The sequence below is a fragment of the Wyeomyia smithii genome, chromosome 3 (assembly GCF_029784165.1).
Source record: "Wyeomyia smithii strain HCP4-BCI-WySm-NY-G18 chromosome 3, ASM2978416v1, whole genome shotgun sequence".
NCBI lineage: Eukaryota > Metazoa > Arthropoda > Insecta > Diptera > Culicidae > Wyeomyia > Wyeomyia smithii.
In genome coordinates, this window is record NC_073696.1 from 181,623,872 (window position 1) to 181,649,441 (window position 25,570).

The 25,570-nt window shown below is 36.9% G+C and overlaps 1 protein-coding gene across 5 annotated transcripts in view; it reads right to left on the bottom strand.

The window, feature by feature from the left end:
* The window catches only part of LOC129729734 (potassium voltage-gated channel protein eag), an 82,478-nt gene that overhangs the window by 9,151 nt on the left and 47,757 nt on the right, over positions 1-25,570 (bottom strand). For all 5 annotated transcript variants that reach the window (XM_055688525.1, XM_055688524.1, XM_055688523.1 and 2 more), the window contains 7 exons: positions 15,511-15,665; positions 14,758-14,949; positions 14,511-14,669; positions 14,146-14,218; positions 2,189-2,388; positions 1,942-2,092; positions 1,531-1,840 (listed from right to left, as the gene is read on the bottom strand). In XM_055688525.1, the coding sequence (XP_055544500.1) occupies positions 1,531-1,840; positions 1,942-2,092; positions 2,189-2,388; positions 14,146-14,218; positions 14,511-14,669; positions 14,758-14,949; positions 15,511-15,665 (1,240 nt within the window). The remainder of the gene's footprint in view (positions 1-1,530; positions 1,841-1,941; positions 2,093-2,188; positions 2,389-14,145; positions 14,219-14,510; positions 14,670-14,757; positions 14,950-15,510; positions 15,666-25,570) is intronic.

Sequence of the window (25,570 nt, forward strand, 5' to 3'; positions counted from 1 at the left end):
TTTTGAAAAACTTGACCATCCATAAAGAAATAATTTTGAAAAATGAAAATCAATCAAGAAACAGTTTGACCTACACGCTGTGGTCTGTTGCGGTCAGGATGGCAATCAGAATTGAATCAATAACGAATGGTAGAGCTATCAACTGCCAAACTATAACAAAATTGACGGAGGAAAATGAAACAAACAAGGTAGCAGGAAAATTAATTTAATATTTCATGGAACGTCAGAAAAAATAAGGGAATTAAATTATGAAAGCTTTTTCACCACTATGCTACTGCACCTGTCGTACATCATGTTCAGAAAATTATTGGCTTGATAACTTTTAAAATTCTCTCACCCTCCGATGCGAAGTATAAATCGTCTTTTTTTTAAATCGATATAACGATAATAAAGAAATAATATACGCTGCGCTTTACGATTTGGAATTATAGCCAATGGTCGAGGCGTCCTTCAATTGGTATTAGTTACTAGTTATGAACATTATTTATTTACATTCATAAATTTGGCGTATGTTATATAAATTCAAATGAATATATCCGGAATATATTATTTATATGCCGGGGAAAATAAGAATTCTTCAAAAATACACTAAAATTCAATACTGCAGAAAAAACACATTGGTATTTTCTTGCCTTGTTTAAAAACCTTTGCAAACTGGTAAAAGTGTACGTGGCACAAAAGAAAGAATTTATCAGTTTAATTAATCATCAATACTTGTATACCTTGTACTTAAAGATATATATAAAAAAATAAATAAAAGTGTGAATTCCATATTAATTCTGTAATGAAATAATTCATCTGGAGAAACTTTTCAAAAGTACGTATTTGGAAAATTTAGAAACCTTTCCAATTGTTCTCTGTCTGCTGTCTGTTACGTATCTTGTTCCAATAAAACAGCGGTTTCCAACCTTTTTCTGTCCGCGTACCCCTTTGTGATATGTTCTAAATCTATTGTACCCCCTGGCTTGCAATTTACTCGCATAGTGGGAGAAAGTAGTGGTAGATCATGTTGAGGTAGTCCAGTTCAGGTTTCAAATTGAACTATAATTTGTTCAATTGCTACAGTCATGTTTTAAAAGAAAGTTTGAACAACAAACGAAGTATTATAATAAAAATTGCTTTGTCTGCCATTACTGATTTTTCCCTCGCGTACCCCCTGAAGGCTTTCGCGTACCCCTAGGGGTACGCGTACCCCAGGTTGAGAACCGCTGCAATAAAAGATAATAAACATTATATCTGCGTCAAATGCCAGTAACAATCAAAATTATTTATTTATTTATAATTTATTTAATTATTTATAATTTGCACAAACCATTTAAAAACAATATGAAATATTTTTAGTGGTTCAGGTTATAATGGTGCTTCTAAATATAAATATCCTATGTACGAATAAACTAAGAAATATTATTTTTATCAGATATATACAGATATATTTAACGATGGATTTATTTCAAAATGGAAAAATATCAACAATAAACTAGAAAAAACTGTTATCAAACATGCGACGCTCTACACGCGGTAAGTACTCACCTAAATATTAATCGATGCCTTAAATTATAGGTCAGAACTAAATTCCTCGCAAAACTATTACCAAAACTCGAATAAAAATCTAATACTTCGAGCAATTTGTCCCGTTTTATCGCGTGTAGATCACAGTAAGTTAGTGCTCGCACGTTTGCTGCACTCTGACCGACGGCCGAATCCTTCCAAAAGGAGTCCCCGAAAACATCCCCCTTGCCCAGAATGGCCACCACCTCGTCGTCCTGTATGACTTCTAGGCTTCCAGTGACAATAAAACACAAGCTATCGATGCTTTCGCCGGTATGGTACAACAGATCGCCTAAACGCACAGAGAAGGTTATTTATTGATTGCCATTCATTGAGCTGAACCGTAACCATTTGGTTTTTGGTACGCTCTCGTCAGACAACACTCCTCCTTACCTGGAGCGGAATGCGACATGCAAAAGTGCATGGCTAGCGCTCGTAAACATCCATCCGAAGCCAGCCTGAACGCTGGATGCTCGTTGAATACTTTTCGATTCAGGTGTACACAAATGTCCGCTTTCATATCCTTTGGGCAATAGTTTAGGACCTATCGTTGGAAATTTGGTTAAATTGAGAAAAAGCTGCGTATCAATATAGGTACAGGGTGTGCAATGAACAAACACAATTTACCAGAGCCACTTACCTTATCGGTATCCAATCCTTTCGTCATGGCCCAGGTGGACACGACATAATCCATTACCCGTTCGCTTAGTGCCTTCGGAACTTCGTGCAGTTTCATGAACTCTCGCACATTGTTCAACATATCATGGTACTTTGCCGTGGCGGATGTCATTTGCTGGATAATTGTGGTTACATGACCGAAAATGGTGGCGTACAGAAGCGCTATTGTTGGTAACCGAAATGAAATGCAACGAGTTAAACAATGGTTGGATGTAATCGCCCACGAGGCGACACAGGAAAGAGTTCAAACTAATGAAAACGATTTAGCTCTGTGTCTCGGTGATTATAAAAAGATAGAAAGAAAGAGACAGAGATAAACAGAAAGATGAAATACTGGCACAATAGGACAAACTGATGGCAAGGCAGATGAAAACACGCCGATTGAAGCTCGTCTTCAGTATGACTTTTGGTACTGTGCAGACATTCCTCACATACAAACCATAAAAGAAAGCGAGCTTTTCTTTTGTTCTTGTTTGGTGACACAGAATGTGCTGTTTACTCGAGCTGCTGTTCGGGGTCATTTCTAGCAAAACAGATCCAACTATTGGTTCGTTCAGAATTTTATCTAGTGGAAGCTGAACTTATGAAACACATTTTTCGATAGCTAAAATTCAGTTCGATGTACAAATTAAATAGAGTAGAAAATATCAAACTGAAATTCACAGGACTAAAATGATACCGGGAACGTTGATTTTGATCATTTGCATATTGTTCAATTTTCTCAATGAATTTGATATTCATTATAAATATCATATTGAAATATATAAATTTTCTTCAAGGATATAAAAGGATATTAAATAGCGGCTCAGTTTGTTCTTTAACCGTATTGAATAGTTTTATCGTTCAATGTTTTTTAGCTGTTGAACTGTAGTCATAGTCAGGTGATTCCAGACGGCATCACTCGCCGTGTCCCTCTCAGAATTCGATGAAACTTTGTGGGTGTGTGAGCCTTACTACCCTAAGCAACTATGCATTTCTTGTTTTTTGAAAATGTATATGAACTAAAATTTGAAAAGGAATGAATTTTTTTTTTTCATAAATCATTATATCTGTAAATAACAACATGGTTGGTTCAGACGGTTTTAGGCAACAAAAAAGTCTATCTAAAAAACTTGTTCCGAAAGAAATCTAAAATGATTTCCGAAAGAAATCTAAAATGATTTCTTTTTTTTTGATTTGTTTTTAAAATAATCTTTTTTCAGTGTATGATGTCAAATTTGATTCTTTCAATATTTTTTAATGAAAGATCAGATAATTTCCTAGAAGTTATCACTTGACAATATTTCTCAAACTCATTAACGTGGAAGTACGATACAAAGAAGTTTTAGAATTTTTTTCCTTAAGACTGCCGACTTTAATTTGGTCAGAAGAATTTACGGCAAACCCAATTGTTTATCTAAAAAAAGGCTACACACCCACAGAGTTTCATTGAGTTCTGAGAGTGTACTGTCTTCTGTAGTTGTTATTTTTCGAAAAAAAATTAGACCCGTATTGTTTTGTTTGGCCCTTACAGAATTTTTACAAAAAGCCAACTTTTTTCAATTTATTTGATTTTCCAATATTGGTAACTTCTGACCCGTTTAACCAACTTTTGAATCTCTGATATCAAACTGAAGGTAAATAATTGGCCTTTCAAGGAGAAATAACCAGGTGTACTCCAAATAATAATAACTCTGCGATAATTATTATACAAACCATTTTTTTAGCCGTGCTGGAGGTTTTGAGATCCAGGAGGTTCTATCATTCGATATTTGTTTTTAATTCCCCAGAAAATTTTGCATAATAATTATGTTTTCATGGAGGTAGTTTTTTCGGAGATAAAATTTTTATTAATCTTCAATATCCGTTAAAACTACCATGCGTCTCCATGCTGCTGCAATGCAATACACTGCCGCTATTCGCATAATAGTCCTATGCAAAATTTGAGTGTTTTCTTATTTTTTTGCGATAATGGGTCCATTTTGGCATGCTTTTAAAAAATAACCATTAAAGAAGTAAGGTTTGATTCCCATCAACCTCGATTTTAATGGCTATTCTTGAGGAGCATGCCAAAACGGACCCATTTACGCAAAAGAACAAGAAAACATAGGACTTTAACATAGGACTGTTATGCGAATAGCGGCAGTACAGTATCATGATAAAAACCGTCGTTTGATATTTTGGAAGATCCAAGATTCAGGAGTCCCCATCGTTTGATATTTATTGCTGAATTATTTAATTAAATGCATTAAATAAAAGATTGATGTAAGACTTCTATACAAGTTTTTGTTGATTGAATTTGTAAGATTCATGCTTTTATTGTCCTGTTTATGATTAAATATGCAAAATTTGGATGAGAATTTCGCTACAGCGAACTATTTTCGAATGAAAAGGTTTAGAAGTTGAGATTCAAATTTTCCGGTGTACACGATTGATGATATTTTTTGGTAGTACATACATAGTAATTACTAATTTTCCATCTTATTACTGTGCTAAACTGTCGCATGATTGCCAATTATTGTCATTCGTTGTCATTCATTGTCAATGCAACAGTCGAGATATCGAAGCGGCTGGAGATCGGCACAAAAGAGAATCGTTAACCGTCCGTGTTGGCTTTAAGTCACACGATTCTCTCAAATAGAGAAGCGTACAGTTGAACGCTGCTGTCGCAGTCTGCAAGAGAGGCAACAGTATTTTTCGATACGGTGTCATGCAAAAATGTCAACTGTTCGACACACTGGTGGTGCATCATTTAAACGCAGATCAATGTTTCTTCGCAGTGGCTGTTTACAGCCCAAAGGGATTTGGTCCTTGTATCCTGGGAAGGTGATTGGCTCCATAAACCATATTTTACCTGACTGGGAGCGTTTCGGTGCAGGTACCTGATCACTCAACAATAGTGGTCATTGTATTTTGCAAGGGGACACGTATAGCAATTGACTGGGATATATTACAAAAGTTCACATCAATGGACAACGTAATTCTAATTCCCTAACAAAAAAAATCACATCGACCCGAGCATTTTAGGCTGTTTTACGCAAAAAAACTGGTTGAAATATCTGTTTAATTTGTATGGGTGACCTCCCCCTCTTCCAGGGTACGGATAAGTGACAAACCACCATAGAAATTTGTGTTTGATTTCTATAAGAGCCCTACCATCTAGAAGTGGGAGGTGTGTCGAACCATCATAAATATATTTTCTGCTCCCGTAAACTTTCACATGTCAAATTAGGTTCCATTTACTTGATTATTTCTTGAGATGTGCGAAATGTGTGTTTCATTTATATGGAACCCGTCCCTTCCAGAAGAGGGAGGGGTGTCTAACCATTATGGACATATTTGTTGCCCTGAAAAACATCCACATGCCAAATTTGGTTCCATTTACTTGATTAATTTTCGAGATGTGCAGAAATTTGTGTTTTAGTTGTATGGGACTCTTCCCTTTCAGAACAGGGAGGGGTCTCGAACTATCTCAGTCACCTTTCTCGGCCACTGAAACCTCTATATACAAAATATGTCGCCGATTGGTTCAGTAGTTTTCAAGCCTACATGGAACAGATTGACAGACAGACAGAGCTGCATTTTTATATGTTTAGAAGATTTCTCCAAGTTCCATGATCGGATAGCCATTATTGTGTGCCATGACATTTTCTCGTTGTCATTCGGAAAATAAAAATAAAAAAAAAGCTTTTTTAGATGGTATTTTTAAGTTGTTTTTTTTTTTTAATTCATTCTCCTAATTTTTTTTCTGTGGAGAATATTTTGGTTCTGAAAAGATAAAATTAATATTTGCAATTTTGTCGAGTATATCACAAAGATCAATGAACCACTGATTAAAAAGAACATGCTAGTTTTAGCTTTAGATTTAATTTTAGCTCGTAGTCGGAAGCGAGGATAAAAAATTTGCCCTTAGTTCATAAGATATTTTAAATATAAGACACTAGATATACTGGCGCCTTTAAACATTATATTGTATTGTGCCGTGTCAAATGAATGTTGTATGAACAAAAAAAAAAAATCACAAAGATCAAGCAAACCGTTCTAGTTCTAAAAATGTTTGTAATATTCAATATTCTTTTTACATAAACCTTTTTCAAACATTTGTTGTGATTCAAAAAAAAAATGCTTATAGCACAAAATGACATTTTTAGCTTATAGGATTCCCGTTTTTTGTATTATTCGTCATTCGAAACGCGATTATGTTTACAAATATATCGCATAATTAACGTTTCATTTCTACGTGGAATAGTTGTCTGATGTATCTTTTCTCAAAATCATTTTTTATTTGGTTTGTTTGAAATTAATTCGAATGACTTTTTTTTATAAGTGCCCTGTTATAAGATGGATTTAGAATCCCAGAAAGAAATGTTGAAATCAATTTATTTTAAATTCATAACCATACAAAATTTTGCTACTTTGAACTCTGTTTATATGCTACGTTATTGGTGCATATCGTTTCTTTTTTTTTTCAAATTACATAGCAGTTGTGCTAAAATGACAAATGCTTAATTTTTTTCTGTCAGATCTACATTAGGGTGTTCCAAAAAAAATCGGTGTTGAAAAAGTCAAGGTGCTCAGCCTTAAATTGAAAGATATTGTTGTTTTTAGCATTTTTGTAATTGTTTTCAGGTTGTCCAAACGTGATTTATGAAAAAATGAGTTTTTCAAACTACAAAACCACTCTTTTGCACTTTTTTCATTTCTGTTCGACACCCACATTTTTCCATATATTTTTTTTTATTTATGTGGGGTTGTTTTTGAATATTTTGCATGATTAGGTTCAGCATCGCTTTCAATTATTTGACTCACAGAGCCCATTGAAAATTGCAGTGAAGTGAATTTTTCTAATAAATTTTAGATAAAACCCTTCAAAACACATACATTTTTTTGTTTGATCCAGAACTGGAATTTTTACTGCAAAGCGGGATTCAAGAAGAAAGTTTACATGAAAAATAGTTCTTGATATCTTATCGGGGAGCTGAGATATTGGCGTTTTACATGTGATGGAAAACTATGCACCAGAAAACAGTTTTTTAGAAAGTCGAAATGTTCTACAAAAATGCTATAAATAACATTACTTTTAATTTAGGGCTGAGCACCTTGACTTTTTCAACATCGATTTTTTTGGGACAGCCTAATCTACATTCATCCAGAAGGAAAATTTTGCAAATGTGTCCCGAATCAATGGAGTAGTTTTTTGGCATCAAATAAGATTTCGAAGCTTACTACCATTTTGCAATAATTCAACAAAGAACTTTTCAAGCATAGGTAACACAAAAAAAGACTAACAATGAGAAAACATCATTGCTCAGCAACCTTCGCTTGGGAAGTGTCGCATTTATTTACAGCTGCTACCGTCATTAATTTTCTTTATAATTGCAGATCTGAAGTATTGATTCAATATTGGAAATACCAGGATTTGCAACTCTACAGGATACCGCCATCAGTATTCAAGAGATTTGAAGATTCCAAGAGATCCAGAGCTATTCAAGATTTGCTGCTCTACAGGATACAGGAATCAGAGTTTTCAAGGGGTTCGAAGGTTTCGAAAGATCAACGACAATTCAAGTACACCAAGAAATTTAAAGATCAAGATTTCTTTTATTATAACAGCTAAGTATAGAACTTAATTTATTATATTTGTATCCATTTGCATTTTTTGTTGCCCTACCATAGTGTGCTCTTTTACACACAATGGAAGTGGATGAAAAAAATTTGGCCGATCCTATTTCTATTACACCTAAACCTCCTGACCCTTTTTCCACTGTTTCCTCAATTCCCTCACGCGTTAAACTGTATCCAGACGGATCGACTGGTTCATTTGTTATTTATTTCCGACCTAAAATAGGGCCCAAATCAAAGCCCTTAAACATCATTCAGATATCTAAAGATTTAGAGTCTCATTTCAAGTCTATCATTGAAATTTCTAAGGTCAGACCTAACAAATTGAGAGTTGTGGTTAAAGACCTTACTCAAGCTAATAAAATTGCTACTTCGGAGTTTTTCACCCGGGAATATCATGTTTATGTTCCCGCTCGAGATGTAGAAATTGACGGTGTTGTTACCGATTCCAGCTTATCCAGTGAATTTCTTTTAAAAGACGGTGTTGGATATTTCAAGAACACTTCCATTCCAACGGTTAAAATTCTCGATTGTCAACAATTGAGATCCGTGTCCTTTGTAGAAGGGAAGAAAATATATTCCCCCTCAGATTCATTTCGTGTCACATTCGCTGGATCTGCTTTACCATCTCACATCTCGATTCACAATGTCCTTGTACCCGTTCGCCTGTATATTCCACGAGTCATGAACTGCACCAATTGCAAACAGTTAGGCCATACTTCTGCCTACTGTTGCAATAAAAGTCGATGCGGTAAATGTGGGGGTAACCATCTTGATGACTCTTGCAATCAAGAAAATAATAATTGTTATTACTGTGGTGAAACTAAACATGAACTCTCGAATTGTGTCTATTCATTCAACATAAAATTAAAATGAAACGATCTCTTAAAGACCGCGCTAAACGCAGTTATTCTGATCTCCTTAAGCAATCGGAAACAAATTCTCTTATTTCTTCTAATATTTATGATTTATTGTCCTGCGATGTTCCTCTTGCTGGTCCTTCTTTTTCAAACCCTGGTTGGTCTAGAAAAAGGAAAAATCTTTCTTCCCCAAAACTTCCCAACAAGGGCCCTAAAATATCACTTAATAGAAATGGTAATGTTCCCAAAACTAATCACGATACTGAAAAATCAAATCAAACTTCCTCTAGAATTTTAAATTTAAAGTCAACACAAGAGTTTCCACCACTATCACCCAAAAACTGTGATAGCTCATTCACACCTTCAAATAAACAAACAAAATCAGGAATTCTGAAATTTTCTCATGTAATAAACTGGATTCTTGAATCATTAAACATACCGGACCCTTTCAGCAAATTTATTCATTCATTACTCCCTGTTTTCAAAACATTTTTAAAGCAGCTTACCTCTCAATGGCCCCTCATTTCTACTTTAATATCCTTCGATGACTGACTTATCGTCTGAGACTAATGATTTTATACATATTTTACAATGGAATTGCAGAAGTATCATACCTAAACTTGATTCATTCAAAGCTATGATTAATAATTTGAAATGTGATGTGTTTTCTATTTGTGAAACATGGCTCACTTCAGATATCAATCTCAATTTCAATAATTACAATATCGTACGATTAGATCGAGATATTCCCTATGGAGGTGTACTTTTAGGGATTAAAAAGTGTTATTCTTTTTATAAAATTAATTTACCTTCAATTCAAGGCATCGAATGTGTAGCTTGTCAAATTAACATACAAGACAAAGATCTCTGCATTGCTTCTGTATATATCCCTCCTAAAGCACTAATTAGACAACAAATGCTTTCTGATATTGTCGAACTTCTACCCTCACCCCGTTTAATATTGGGAGATTTTAACTCTCATGGTGTAGCTTGGGGTTCATCTTACAACGATAACCGCTCCACTTTGATTTATAATCTTTGTGACAATTTTAATATGACTGTTTTGAACAATGGAGATATGACACGTGTTCCGAAACCACCGGCTTGTCCAAGCGCATTGGATTTATCATTATGTTCAACGTCATTACGGTTAGATTGTAGCTGGAAGGTTGTCTATGATCCCCATGGTAGTGATCATTTACCAATTTTAATTTCAATTAATAATGGGTCAAATAGTACTCGACCAATTGACATTCCGTATGACCTTACATTAAATATTGATTGGGAAATTTATAAATTAAAAATTACAGAAGCTTTAGAGGCATTGCAACACCTTCCACTTCTTGAAAAATATGATTCATTTGCGGGTTTAATTTTAAATTCTGCAATACTAGCCCAAAGGAAAAAAAATCTTGGCGTTTCAACTAAAAGACGACCTCCTACTCCTTGGTGGGACAAAGAGTGCTCAAAAATTTATGTTAAAAAATCAAACGCGTATAAGATTTTCCGGAAAAAAGGAAAAATCGAAGACTTTGTACGATACATGAAGTTAGAATCCATGTTTAAAAACTTGATCAAAGCTAAAAAACGTGGTTATTGGCGACGATTCGTTAATGAGCTTTCCAGAGAAAAATCTATGAATACTCTTTGGAACACTGCTAGAAGAATGAGAAATCGAGTAGTGTCTAATGAAAATGAAGAATATTCAAATCAATGGATATTAAATTTTGCAAAAAAAGTATGTCCAGACACTGTTCCTGCTCAAAAAATTAATCGTGACAATTTTTCTGAACAATCGGTGATGGAACTACCATTTTCTATTACTGAACTGTCTATCGCTCTTCTCTCTTCCAATAATAATGCCCCTGGTCTGGATAAAATAAAATTTTATTTACTGAAAAATTTACCTGACATTGCTAAAAAAATGTTGTTAGATTTATACAATAATTTTTTTGAACTAAACATCATTCCACATGATTGGAGACAAGTAAAGGTGATTGCTATCCAAAAACCTGGAAAACCTGCTTCTAATCATAACTCATATCGTCCAATTGCGATGCTTTCTTGTATTCGTAAATTGTTTGAAAAAATGATTTTATATCGTTTAGACCATTGGGTTGAAAGTAATAATTTATTATCACATACCCAGTTTGGCTTCCGTAGAACTAAAGGAACAAATGATTGTCTCGCATTACTTTCAACAGAAATCCAGATTGCATTTGCTCAAAAAGAACAAATGGCTTCTGTATTCTTAGACATTAAGGGAGCCTTTGATTCTGTTTCTATAGATGTTCTTTCTGATAAACTTCATCAAAAAGGTCTTCCTCCTAAATTTAATAATTTTTTATACAATCTACTATCAGAAAAACATATGCATTTCTCTCATGGTAGTTTGTCAGCGTTTAGACTTAGCTACATGGGTCTTCCACAAGGCTCATGTTTAAGTCCACTGCTCTACAATTTTTATGTGAGTGATATTGATGACTGTTTGGTAAATTGCACTATCAGACAAATTTGCAGATGATAGTGTGATTTCTGCCACAGGTCCCAGGGCATCCGATTTACAAAGATCTTTACAAGATACCTTGAACAACTTATCCAATTGGGCAATACAACTAGGTATAGACTTTTCAGTTGAAAAAACTGAATATGTAGTTTTTTCTAGAACACATGAGCCAGCTCAGCTCCAACTTATGTTAGTGGGTGAACCCATTACTCAAGTTTTAGTTCATAAATATCTTGGCGTATGGTTCGACTCAAAATGCACTTGGAAAAGTCATATTCGATATTTAATACAGAAATGTCAACAAAGAGTTAATTTTTTGCGCACAGCAACTGGATCATGGTGGGGAGCACATCCTTGGGACCTTATTAAACTTTATCAAACTACAATTCTATCAGTGCTCGAATACGGATGTTTTTGTTTCCGTTCTGCCGCAAAAACTCATATCATAAAACTTGAACGAATACAGTATCGCTGTTTACGCATTGCTTTAGGTTGTATGCATTCAACTCATACGATGAGTTTAGAAGTGTTAGCGGGCGTTCTCCCCTTAAAAGATCGTTTTTGGATCATCACTTCTCGCATTCTTGTGAAAAGTGAAATTTTGAATCCTATGATAATAAATAACTTTGAAAGACTTGTTGAACTTCAATCTCAAACTCGTTTTATGACTGTTTATTTCAATTACATGTCTCAAAATATCAACCCTTCTTCATTTCCTTCAAATAATATTTACTCAATAGATACCTTTGATTCTACCCTATTTTTTGATACATCAATGTTAAATGAAATTCGTAGTATGCCTGATCAACTACGTATACAACAGATTCCAAATCTATTTCGTGAAAAATATCAAAATATAAACTGTAATAATTCATTTTATACCGATGGTTCTTTTCTCAACGGATCTACTGGTTTCGGTGTTTATAACAATAATTTATCCGTCGCTTACAAACTCGAAAGCCCTGCTTCTGTTTATGTCGCAGAGCTGGCTGCTATTCAGTACACATTAAGTTTTGTTGAAAATTTGCCTAAAGAAATTTACTTCATCTTTACGGACAGCCTCAGTGCTATTGAAGCTCTCCGATCGATAAAAAGTATAAAGAGTTCTTCGTATTTTTTGAATAAAATACGCGACCATTTGAGTACTTTATCCGAAATCGCATCACAGGTTACATTAGTATGGATCCCTTCTCATTCTTTAATTGAGGGCAATGAGACGGCAGATTCATTAGCTAAGATCGGTACGGTACATGGTGACATTTATGAAAGACCTATTGAATTCAATGAATTTTTTAGTTCTATACGTCGAGAGTCGCTCATGAACTGGCAAAACTCTTGGGACAATGGAGATCTAGGAAGATGGTGTCATTCAATTATTCCTAAAGTTTCTTTAAAACCTTGGTTTCACAAATTGGACGTAAGTCGTGATTTCATTTGTATGATGTCTCAGCTTATGTCCAATCATTACTGGTTTAATGCTCACCTTCGTCGTATAGGACTCACAGAGGATCACCTTTGCACCTGTGGCGAGGGTTACCACGATATTGAACATGTTGTTTGGTCATGTCCGTTATATCGTGAAGCTAGATCCAATTTGGAAAATTTTCTTAAAGCTCGGAATAAACAACCAAATGTCCCTGTTCGTGATGTTTTAGCAATTTTAGATATGCGTCTTCTATATTCCTTCCTTAAATCAATTGATGTTCCTATTTAGTACACTTTTGTTTTCATTTCAGATTCTATTTACGCGCTTAACCAGAAATAAGACGTTCCCGAAAATATATTTGGCTCTTGAAGCTGCAGGAACCATACTTATCAAGATTGTGTTTTATGATTTGTAACTTATTTATAATTGTATTATTGTATATGAAAAGATGAGAGGGTTTTTATGCCTGTTTGAGGAGAAATATTTATTAATTTTACTCAAGCAGGCTTTTCCCTACTCCAATAATTATTTCAGCCCCGTTATGCTCTCTGCGATTGGGCCTTTATCTTATTACATTTGATTAGAATAAAAAAAAAATGAGAAAACATCAAAATATAAAGAGAATGCAAACGCCGCAAGTTGAAAGCTGCCAAGTTCAGTTCAATAGAAAACAATTTGATGTTAAACTGAAACGGATTAAAGAAAAGTTAATACTAAAATCCTTCAATGGAAAAGCAAAAGCTATGCAACATCATCAAAGTTGTAGAATTCAAGCTGTTGGCATGTTGTTCGAGAAACACTAGTACTGTGTCAATATAAGAGTAACATTTTTTATCGGCAGTCAAAATCGTCAAAAATCTGTCCACGTGGTATGTGGATGGCCCCTTATGGTATTTCATTGAGCCGACGTTCACAAAATCATCAAAAAAAAATAAACAAAATACGTTTTGTTTTTTAGTAGTTTGTGGTGCACCTAATTTCTCTGATTATTTTCCGGTCGCTGTAGAGCGCTAGTTATATAACTGCATGATATCGCAATGAAGATGAGTTAGTTGGATAAAATGTAGATTAGGTTGAGGGATTTGTAAATTGCTCTTCCTCCCTACAATTTCAAAGCAGATAAAACACTTTAGATGAAACATAGCGAAAGACACAATGATAAAAACATGAAAATAGGACAAACAAATTATTCATAACCTAATTAAACGCTCACGGTTCAGGTTGAAAACAGGAAAGCGTGAATATATGTTTTTGTAAATGGTAATTAAAGCAATTATTTAGCACTAATTGAAAAATGAACGGTCGTGACTACAATCGGTTGAATTTTGGCTGATCGCAGACTAGCTTCCAAATAGATAAAACCAATCGACACTCAGTGAGTTTTGGCAGCGACAGAATGATTGCGCGAAGTCGACACAAGGTGGATAGTGCGAGCCGCATAGTAGATTTAATTTTTGCTAAAAATAACTACGTAGGATAAAACAGTGTCAAAACAGGACGTGGCAACGGAACGTAGAACACTGCACCTGCAATTATCATCATGCAGATAGTGAATACCTTCTCGTTGTCCGTCTCAGCAGCTACATTTCCGAATCCAACCTAAAACGGAACAAAAAAATGAAAATCAGAATGCAATCCAAGTGAGATTGAAAACAAGTGCGTTTTGTTAACTGGAAGTTAAGGTTGCGCTGCGCACATGACACATGAACGATGATATAGGTTATAAAATTTATAATTCAATTTAGTGCACTTGTAACGGACAACTCTCCCGAGGATTGAGGCATCATCGTATTGAATCGTGGCGAACACCGCCGATTCGATTTCGAACTCAGATCAAACGGTGATGAAGTGAAGAATGGTGTAAATTGGATCAATATTTTAATCAGCTTACCGATGTCATGCATGTCATCGTGAAATACAGCGCCGTAACATACATCGTCTTCCTCGACGGTCCATTCACCAGTTCCGGGGCGTTAGTTTCATTGGACCACATGTACGAGTATGGATTCTGGGTGACATTGGCTAGTTTCCATAGCCAGCTGTACTGCACCTGGATGGGGACAATATCCGTAATTGTTATTTTATCGAAAAACAATTCATTTGACAGCGTGCGTTTATACTGCGGTATTCAAACATACCCCGTTATCGGCATCGCTGCGGCCTATGGAGTACCAAATGCATGCTAACCAGTGCGCAACCAGCATATAAAAGCATAACAGTAGGATTAACATCGCGGCTCCATACTCCAGGTACCGGTCTAGCTTCCTAACGACGCGCCCCAGTCGCAGTAAACGCACCACTTTTAACGCACTGAAAAGTGAACCAATTCCCTAGGAAAGGACACAAGGGTATTAATGGAATTAATTAGAATTTTGTGCAATGTTACTTTTTTAATTGAGAGAAAAAGTTTGTAGTTTGACTTTATTGTGTGAGCGTAGGCAAATGCAACTAATCATTATTACACTGATCAACGAGGCATCTCCCAAAATTGGAATTATAAAGTGTTTTACTCAGATAATTTCATTGGCATTTGCATTTTTTAAAAGTGCTAGTTAATAATTATCGTTCGTTCGGGAGGATACACAAATCATGTATGTACCTCTAATAAATGGAAAAGAATATAATATCTTTCAACTACAATTAATCAAAAAATCAAATCAATTGACGTAAAGACCTGTTGAAAAGTAACATACAAGACTTCAAATATATTTTAATGCTACCATGTCTCCTGAATGCAGTCCCACCACTCCTAGGTACGTAAAAGGAATTCAAACTAACAAAGTTGCCATTGAAAATTGCAGTAATGTTCCGAATTATGCATCGTTAGTTTAATCACGTCAATAGAACTGCATTAACAATGACCTATTGCTGGTCAATACTATTGTACTTACATCTTCATCGTGGTCAAATGCGTTAAAGACATCGTACGGCAGACAGCTGAGCAAATCAATAATGAACCATGATTTCAAGTAATTCATACGAATAACCTTCGGGTCGCTAACCACTTCTCCTCCAGGGCCAACGAATGTTGTGTGGAAATTCAATACTGTAATTAAAGCGGAGACAAAGAGTATGGTGAAGCATTAAAAATTTATGGCACAATTTCTGCTACATTGAAAAGTGCTTTATTTTCCGGGCAGAGTTGTTTTTTTAGCAGAGTAGATTGCGTCATTTTATGATATAAATTTATCGTTTTATAAAAAATCAACTGTTTTACGATTCCACATTACAGTTTTTGAACTTGTTTTTTCAGTTTTATTGAAGTAAATTATTATGCCATTTGGAAAAGGTCTAGATGTAAAATGATTGCATTAACTACTAGTAGAAAACCCATCTCTTTGACGCGCTTGAAGAAACTAAAAAGTTAATATTATTTGTTTACAGTGATATTTTTTTCTGCAAAAACCCCGGATACAAACGATTTGCAGTAGGTGTTAAAAACATCCTGTATTGATCAAAAGCTGGCTAACGTACTTAACAGCAAAGGAAAACAAAAGGATAGCATATGAACTTCACTACATCTAACCCTTCTACTACTTTTCCATTCTTAGCTCTATCCTACTTTTAGGACACTATCATATCTTGTTTCTTATTGCTTTACTTTACCGTCTTATCAAGGTGTGTAGCGGGACTGTGTGACACACTGTGTGTCGAAAAGTTGCAATAAATGTTTCTTGTTACCAATAATTATAATTTATTATAATTTAAAAAAATATGCTTATCACAACGAAAACAACAAGCTTTATTCAATTTAATAGTTTAAAAAATGGTTTTAGCAGATTTTAGTTCGTCTTAGCTTGAATAGCAGCAGCAAGCAAATCGTCTTGAGATTGTACTTTTTATAGTTACACTGGTTAACACAGATGTGATCCTGAAGGTCAAACTGGAAAAAATGAAACATCATTGGTTTTTGGCCATTCCTGTGAATTTCGGTGCCCACCGCTACTAACATTTCTTCAGAGACATAAATGAGTTTTCTTGTAAATATAACGTTGAAGAGCCGAACCCGACGGGCAATTACTATGAGAACTCTTACGTAAGTTGACGCATTTTTGCAATGGCTAGGGGCACCAAACTTTATAGGAATGGTTGAATAACTATAATCTTTCAATTTTCCGGTTTGAGCTTTTGGAATGCACTTTTTGTCATTTGTCAACCAGTGTAATTATTTTAATAGATGGCACCCTTCAGAGAGAGACACCCGAGACGAACCGCCACCTCCCGCCACGCCATTATTCTAAGTAGATTGTAGTTTTTTATTTATATTGTAGGAAATGTTTCTAGTTGCAAGAAGAAAATGTTTCCAGTTGTGTTGTTTATAGTTGTGTTGAGCAAAATATAGTTGAAAATTTCACACTACAAATAACCATGTTGAATGCAAATGAGAATGTATGTTGTTGGAGATATAATTAAGTTCAGTTATAACTCACTTTATTAATATCTCATTTATGCGGAAAAAAGTTTTGTAAAGAAATTTTTTGAAAAAATAATTCGGCTCTTAAGATGACACTTTCAGTTATAGAATTGCCCAAGAAAATATTTTTTTTACCATTTTCAAAAATTTGTAACTTCTGAGCCGTTAAACCGATTTTGAATCTTTTGGCATAAAATTGAAGGTAAATCATCATCCCTTCAAGGAAAATCAATCCGTTTTTTGCCGTTTTTGAGAGGTTTGAGACTGAGGAGACTCTTTTGTTTGATTTTTGTGGGTTCCTAAGAAAATTTCACATAGATTAACATAATTTTACGAAGAATTATTTTAGTCTTTATTGTCCACCATGCGCCTCCAAAATGTGCGCCGAAAATGTTATTGCGATACAAACTGTATTTTGCCATTTTGGAAGGTTCGAGAGTCTCCACCGTTTTATATTTTTGCATTGCAGTAAGGCGTCGTACACAAATTACGTAACGCTAAAAACCTAGATTTCAGACCCCCTCCTCCCCCTATGTAACGATAGGTAACGTTCGACATGACTCCCCCCCCTAAAATTACGTAACGCTGATCAGCCAGACCTCCCTTCGAAATTTTCATTTCGAGCAAACATTACAGTTACGTAACTGTCTCGACTACCCCCCTCCCCTCCCCCTACGTAATGATAAGTAACGCAGACTCAACCCCCCCCCCCCGTCATGCGTTACGTAATTTGTGTACGACACCTAATTTGTAATTTCCTACAATGGAGACGCATGGTGATTATGGTGGACATTAAATAATAAGTGAAAAAAAAATAATTTCTACTCAAAAAATGTACCTCCGTGCAAGTTTGGGACAGTTATATAAAATTTGCTGAAGAATGCAAAAATGGCAAAATGGGACAAAACGGTTTGCATCATAGTGTTTGCATGGTTATTGTTATTGTTATTGGCTTCATCGCTGCGAGTGCTTGGCCGGGAGATCGGTACAACCAGTCAAACAGTGAAGAACTACCTGGCGAACAAATATACATGTCAGGAAGCGGCAGTCCCATCTACTGGTCTCGGAGCTGCAGGCAATGATGCAGATGCAGAGACAGCGGTTGAATAAGATGGGTCCCCGACGAATCGCGATGTGGTGGTAGTGATGGACGACGAGACCTATCTCACACTGGATGACAACGACTGGCAGGGCACTTTGTATTTTACTTCCTCCACGAAAGAAGTACTCTCCGAGGTGAAGTTCATTTCAAACACCAAGTTTTCCAAGAAGAGAAACTGTGACTGACAATCAGCGAGAAGGGGATGTGAAAGCCGCTCTTCTTTCACGGTGAACAGTAAAATTTGAATTACAAAGTACCTGCCGGATGTTGCGCCGGTGAAGCCGTGGTGTACTAGCCGGATCTAGCGTCGAGCTGGCATCGGACGTATATGGCGTCGGCCGTATCTGGCATCGGCAGGATCTGGTTGGAGGAGATGGAGCAGCTGAATGTCGATGTGGTACTCAAGTCGACGAACCCACCCAACGTCGCCCAGCTGCGCCCCACTGAGGATTTCTGGTGAGACCTGAAGCGTAAGATCTACTCCACCAATTATTTCGCGAAAACTGAGGAGGAATTAATAAACTAAACTAACAAGGAACTCAAAAATATGCTTACACGCATGTTTTTGTCCGTCAAGACGAATGTTGTGATTAACTGTCGGAAGGCCGTTCGCAAGAAAATTAAAAATTTGTGTTTAATTTTTTTTATTCATTAATACTGCCGTTTAAGCATTGGAATATTATGGAGGACTTTATATTTGTTTTGACAAAACCAGTCCGTTTTTTTTGCTTTCTGGTTTGATTGAAGTAATTACTATTTATCTAATGGATAAATCGTCTACCTCAAACCTTTGTAGGGGTAAAAGGCGGGACCATCATCATCATTTTTTCAAGGGAGTAGATTTTTGTTATAGGTAAGATAATGTAATAACCTTCCAAACCTCGTGACACGATTATATTCTAATTGTGAAAAATTTTGTATTTTGTAAATGAATTTAAAAATCTGTTAGGTTATATTGGCGTTTGTTCTTATAATTTTTTAAGCTTTGCATGCATGGACTTTGCCAGTTTTCATATTTAGTAGAAGCCTAAGCTAATTAATCAAAGTATAAACAAAACAGTAATTCAGCATATGGGTCATTCCATGTCAAGTGTCCGAGGAAATGCATAGACCATCTCCGATTTCGACTAAAATTTGTGAGTCGATGTATTTTGGGCCGGAACTTATAAGTACAAAGTGTTGTACCGATTGGTGAACCCCTCGGCTAATGGGACTGCCTGCACTTTTTGCGAATTTAGCAAAACACCTTTTTTATTTTGTGAATATCTCGGGACCCTGAAGAGCTACAGGTGATATTGACATATCATTTTTAAGGGTTTGAGACTTAAAATTGAACTACGTGGTCAATTTTTTCCTGCAGTGTTGCCAACATTGCATTTTTTTCGATTCAAAACTTAATTTGCAATTTCCTCGGTATCCACCCTTCGATTTTGATTTTGACCACGCCAATGTGTTTAGCAGACGATTTTACATAGGAATCACTTATCAACAAAAAAACAAAATGTAGCCTTCCAGAGATACAGCATTCTCAAAATTGCAAGCTTTTGGATTTTGTTTACGCACGAAAGCGCTTCTACATAAATTGCTGCTATGGTATCCTAGCAGGCGTTTGTGTTATCGAAGAGATGTGCCTTAGAGGAGCATCCGTTAATGATGTAACGCAAAAATCCCGTTCTAGAATCATTTTCACGAAAAGTAACAGGAGAGTTTTGGTTACACTTTTCACATGAATCTTCATTTTATTGGTTTATCACATTGTAGAAATTATCCTCTCTCAATTTAAAACCGTTTCCTAACAGGCGAATGGTCATGTTTTTTCCTGATTTAAGGTTTGCTATGATTTCAAAATTAAAAACAATGTGTCTTATCACGTGTGCAGTCATTTCATTCTTGTAGATGGTGTGTTTAATTGGATTGTATTTAAAACAAATTTGTATCGCTGGAAAACGGTATCGAATATCACAGTAGCTTACGCGATGAGATTTACTAGCCACTGAGGGAGCAGGCATAAATGACGTAGCTTATTTTAGGTTTTTTATACAAACAATTAGGATAAATCTAAATTTTTAAATTTAATATTTGCTACGTAGCTTGGCTTGACCCCCTAGCCTTCCCCTAGTCAAATTTCGTCACAAAACTGTTAGTCGTTACATGTTCGAGTCCCGGCTCGGGAGAAGACTAATATTATCTGTAGAATCATAGCACTAGCCTCACAATTGTCCTGTACACTAAACAGTTGGCTGCGAAGCCTGTGTCAAATAAACAGAACAGAAAAAGCTACATCCGTTCTAATCCTGGGTAAGAAGAAGAAGATGAACATGGGCAGATGAATGTTATGATACGCTTACTTGCTCTATGACGTGCTATGATATGAGCAAATCAAGATGTATTCGGTTATGATAAAATATTTTGGATACGTTCGGAGATTTGTTTGAACATGTGGTCTTGAATGTAAATATGCAAAATTATGAAATGAAACCTGAAATCAGCATTTTTTTCATGTTATTAACAGTGTCACAAGTTGGTTTCAAAATTCGAATCATGGACAAAAGTGTACAATTAACAAAAAACAGTTTGAATTTAAATACGAAAAGTGTAGCCAAAACTCTCCTGTAACTTTTCGTGAAAATGATTCTAGAACGGGATTTTTTGCGTCAAATCATTAACGGATGCTCCTTCAAGGTACATCTCTTCGATTACACAAACGCCTGCTAGGATACCATTAAGATAGCAGCAATTTATGTAGAAGCGCTTTCGTGCGTAGATAAAATCCAAAATCTTGCAATTTTAAAATAGCTGTATCTCTGGAAGGCTACATTTTGTTTGTTGCTGATAAGTGATTCCTATGTAAAATCGTCTGCTAAACACATTGGCGTGGTCAAAATCAAAATCGAAGGGGGGGGGGGGGTATTTCGAGGAAATTGCAAATTAAGTTTTGAATCGAAAAAAATGCAATGTTGGCAACACTGCAGGAAAAAACTGACCACGTAGTTCAATTTTAAGTCTCAAACCCTTCAAAATGATATGTCAATATCACCTGTAGCTCTTCAGGGTCCCGAGATATTCACAAAATAAAAAAGGTGCTTTGCTAAATTCGCAAAAAGTGAAGGGAGTCCCATAGGCCGAGGGGTCCACCAATCGGTACAACACTTTGTACATATAAGTTACGGTCCAAAATACATCGACTCACAAATTTTGGTCGAAATCAGAGAAGGTCGATGGATTTCCTCGGACACTTGACATGGAATGACCCATATATAGAATTTACGGAAATACTTTATATATAATCAACAGGGAACCTTTTAAAAATACAAGAGTATATCTTAAAATATAGATAAAAACCGAAATATTTCGCGTTTTGTTTGTAAGCTAGGAGATTCGTTACAATCCCTAGAATTCCTATCCTGTGATACACGTTGAGATGCACCCGCATCCTCACCCCTTTTCTTCCCAAGTAGTACCGCCTTTTGGTCGTGGCCGGCGTCGTTATTGGTAAAAGTATTGTGAACCAGTGAAAATTGCACAATGAGAATGTAATGCTAGTCCCAAGCATCATTCATCTGGTTAATTTTGCAGTTTTATTGGTTCGACCAACCACGGAGTGCAACTGCGGGCAGTCTACCTAAGCTAAGGTAGAATAATGTAATTACCTTCCATGAGAAATTTATCAAAATCAATTATCTATCTTAGTTTTTTTATCACCATTCGAAAAAAGTCCGTTATTTTAATGCAAACGTTACGTAAATCTCGAATAACTGTTCTGTGGTAGCGCGGGCACCCATGAGTTCCCCACGAACTGCTTCGAAAATGGTAATAGTTGATGGCAGAGTATTTAGGAGAGTTCCTTATAGATGGCGTTCAGCAGAGTGATAAGCCGGTAATTGCTGTACTCTAGCTTGTCGCTCTTTTTGTAGATGGGACATACAAAAACTTCCATATACTCTTCCGGTACTCGTTCTTCCTCTCAAATTTTGGCAATGACTCAGTGCACGGCTCTAGCCAGCGTTTCTCCACCGTATTTCATTAGCTCGCTGGGAAGTTGGTCCACTCTAACAGCTTTTTTGTTTTTCAGTCGACCAATCTCTTCCTTCACCTCCAGGAGATCAGGGGCTGGAATCCTGTTGTTTTCTGCTCATGAACCAAGATCAACTGCCATACCGGCCTTGCGCCTTACAGCATCACCGTTTAGATGCTCATCGAAGTGCTGCTTCCACCTTTCGATTCCACTTCCTGCGGCTTTCGGTACGTAGCCTTTGCGGGAGCTGTTCTGCTTTTCGTAGAGCTTTCGAGTGTCGTAAGCTCGGTACAGCTCTCCCATTACTAGGCGATTTCGGTCCTCTAGTTGGCGCTTCTTCTTTCGGGGAAGCTGAGTGTTAGCTGTTTCGTGTCAAATTTGCCATCAAACCAGTCGTTTCTTTGAGTCAAAGCCATTGTACCTAGTAGCGCTACAGCAGTGCTACCTATAGCGCAGCGGTTCTCAACCTGGGGTACGCGTACCCCTGAGGGTACTCGGAAGCCTTCAGGGGGTACGCGAAAGATGATTCAGTAATGGCGGATAAAGCGATTTTTTTTATAACACTTCATTTGTTGTTCAATTCTGGTTTTAAAATATGACTTTAGCAATCCAACAAACCAAAGTTCATTTGAAACTTGAACTAGACTACCACAACATGATCTACCACTACTCTCTCCCAATCTGCGAGAACATGCCAACCCAGGGGGTACAATCGATATGAAAAATATCGCCAAGGGGTACGCGGACAAAAAAAGGTTGAGAACCGCTGCTATAGCGGATCGAATACACCTCCAGCCACCCTCAAGAGTAGCTGCGCCAAGCTGCTCTTCCGTGGGTATCTGTGCAACCTCGGTGTCCCACAGTTGCTCAATATTTAGTCGCGGCGTTCGACTTCGGCGGGTATTATACACCGTTGACAGTTTCGAGCTCATGCACACAGCTACTAGGCAGTGTTCCGAATCTTTATTCGTACTACAGTTGGTGCGAACGTTGACGTCGTAGATGAATTTGTTGTCGATTAGAGCGCGGTCGATTTGATTCTCTGTCTGTTGGTGGGGTGATCTCCAGGAGGTATCGTAGATACCTTTTCGGAGGAAGATAGTTCTTCCATACCGCGGGAGGTTGCAAAGTTTTCTCACCGATAGTCGTAATCATTGGACACGGTGTGCAGGTTATCTGGTCCGATTACCGATCACATTGCTTCACGTTCTACCCGAGCATCCATATCCCCGATGACGACTTCCGCGTTCCGCGGCAGCTATCGTAGACTTGCTCCAGTTACGCGTAGAATGCTTCCATCTCATCGTCGGGTCACCCAGCATGTGGGCAGTGCACGTTGATAATGTCCGTGGGTAAAGACTGATGAATAGCTGGATATAACTAATTTGGAGTGTATCATGGAGAATTCGACTGCGACCATGAGATGGAACGGCAGACAACTGGGAATCACCCATACAACTGTGTCTCAGGTGGAAAATCATTTGAGGCGTTCCAGACGACCGTTCGGAAATGGAAGAAAATTGAGGGTCAGCTGTCTCCTGTGAAGGCCAAGAATGTATTGGATTATTTCAAGCGTAATCCGAACCTTTCGACTCGCGACGCGGCTCTCAAGGCAAAGTGTTCCGCCTGGTGCTGGGACTCGTGTATTAAAGGTCCGGGAGGCACCGAACTGGCGTGATCAGCAAAACACGGCGGCCAAATCTCGTGCAAGTTAGTTGTTTCGGGAGTGGTTAATGAAACCGATGTGTGTGGTTATGGATGACGATACCTACATCAAGGCTGACGCAATGCAGATACCGGGGCTAAAGTTTACGTTGCCTCAGTTTGATGTTCCGGAATACATTAAGAGGAAGAAAGTGAACAAATTCGCCAAAAAAACTTGCTCTGGTAGACCATATACCAATGCGGCAAACTGAGTAAACCGTACCATCAGAACGAAATTTACCGTACCGAGTGCCTTCAGAAGCGTCTGTTGCCCTTCCTGCGGTCCCACGGAGGCGAGATATTATTTTGGCCGGACCTGGCATCATGCCATTACGCATGATCGACGTTGGAATGGTACAAAGACAATAACCAGCCCCCAAATTCACCAGAGATTCGCCCGGTGGAAATATTTTGGGCAATAATGAAGGCCAAAGTTCGAAAATCGTCCAAGGTTTTAAAAACGAGTTGGAGTTGAAGGAAGAATGGATTAAAGTGACCAAAACGGTCGGCTCCACTATCGCACGAAATGTAATGAGGGGTTTTAAGGAAAAGGTGTGGGCTTTCAGCGATGGAAAGGAAATTGAATAAAGTTAAGTGTAATAAATGTTCGGCGAACACTTTTGTATGGTGCGTTTTTTCGAGTACAGGCTTTATATTAAGTGTTCAACTGATTATTTCTCCAGCTGCTAAAACATAGCATTGCAAACAACACAGTGATTTGCTTATGTTTTCCTCAACGAGGGGCAGTAACACATCCGTACGGAAATAGGTCTATGGGTTCCTTTTCCTCCCACCAACGTACATTCATGAATGTGAGTGTGAATGGCATGAGCACTCGGTGAGAGCAAATATTAACTATATTTTCTTTGGTTTATTAGCACCATAAAACTAGACCAATCCGTAACATATTCTGGAAAAAGGTAACCTTGTAGGTCTTAATATTGTTGATTTGTTGTTTTCTATCAATAGAATAGTCAATTGAAATAATTGATTGAGTACTGAAACATTCAACAGAAAGGAGTGAAATTTATTATTACTTGCAAAGAATATTGATTGCTCAAATTAACCCAGTTGCTAGGTCGACCCATCAAGATTCATAAAATAAGCGTCCATTATTGTCGCTCGGAGGACGATACCCCAGTCAACATTTTCCTACGCATTTTCGTTTTCGTTTGGAATATCCTTACTCATATATATCAAACAAACTCGCATTAGATGCATGAAAACAGCATACAGGTACGTAGCGCGATATACATAGGGGAAAGTAGGTAAAGACGGACACTGCGGGTAAGATGGACACTTTTAATATTTCACAAACTAGAATGTATTATGATAGTTGAGTGATGCGAATACCTTCTTTATAGTGTGTTAATGCTTTTGAGTTGCATTATCGGTTTTCAGCAAGCAAACTGTCAAATTTGTAAGTAAAACAAAGAATATTTTCGTGAAAGCGCAATTTGATGTAATTTTTATTCCACGGAAAATAGTGAAAAACTCGTGAAACTTACGTGTTTACATTTGTTCACAATAGTAAAGTGATTAATTAGTCTTTCCTCGGTTTTCTAGTGAAAATCCAGCAGATTTTCGATGAAGAACTACGATCGATTGAAAAATTTACAACCAGGTCGGGCAAGACGGACACACTAAGGTAGGGAAAGATGGACACACGGATTTTCCAAGAATTTTCACATGTAGCATCTGTTGTGTACTACAGAT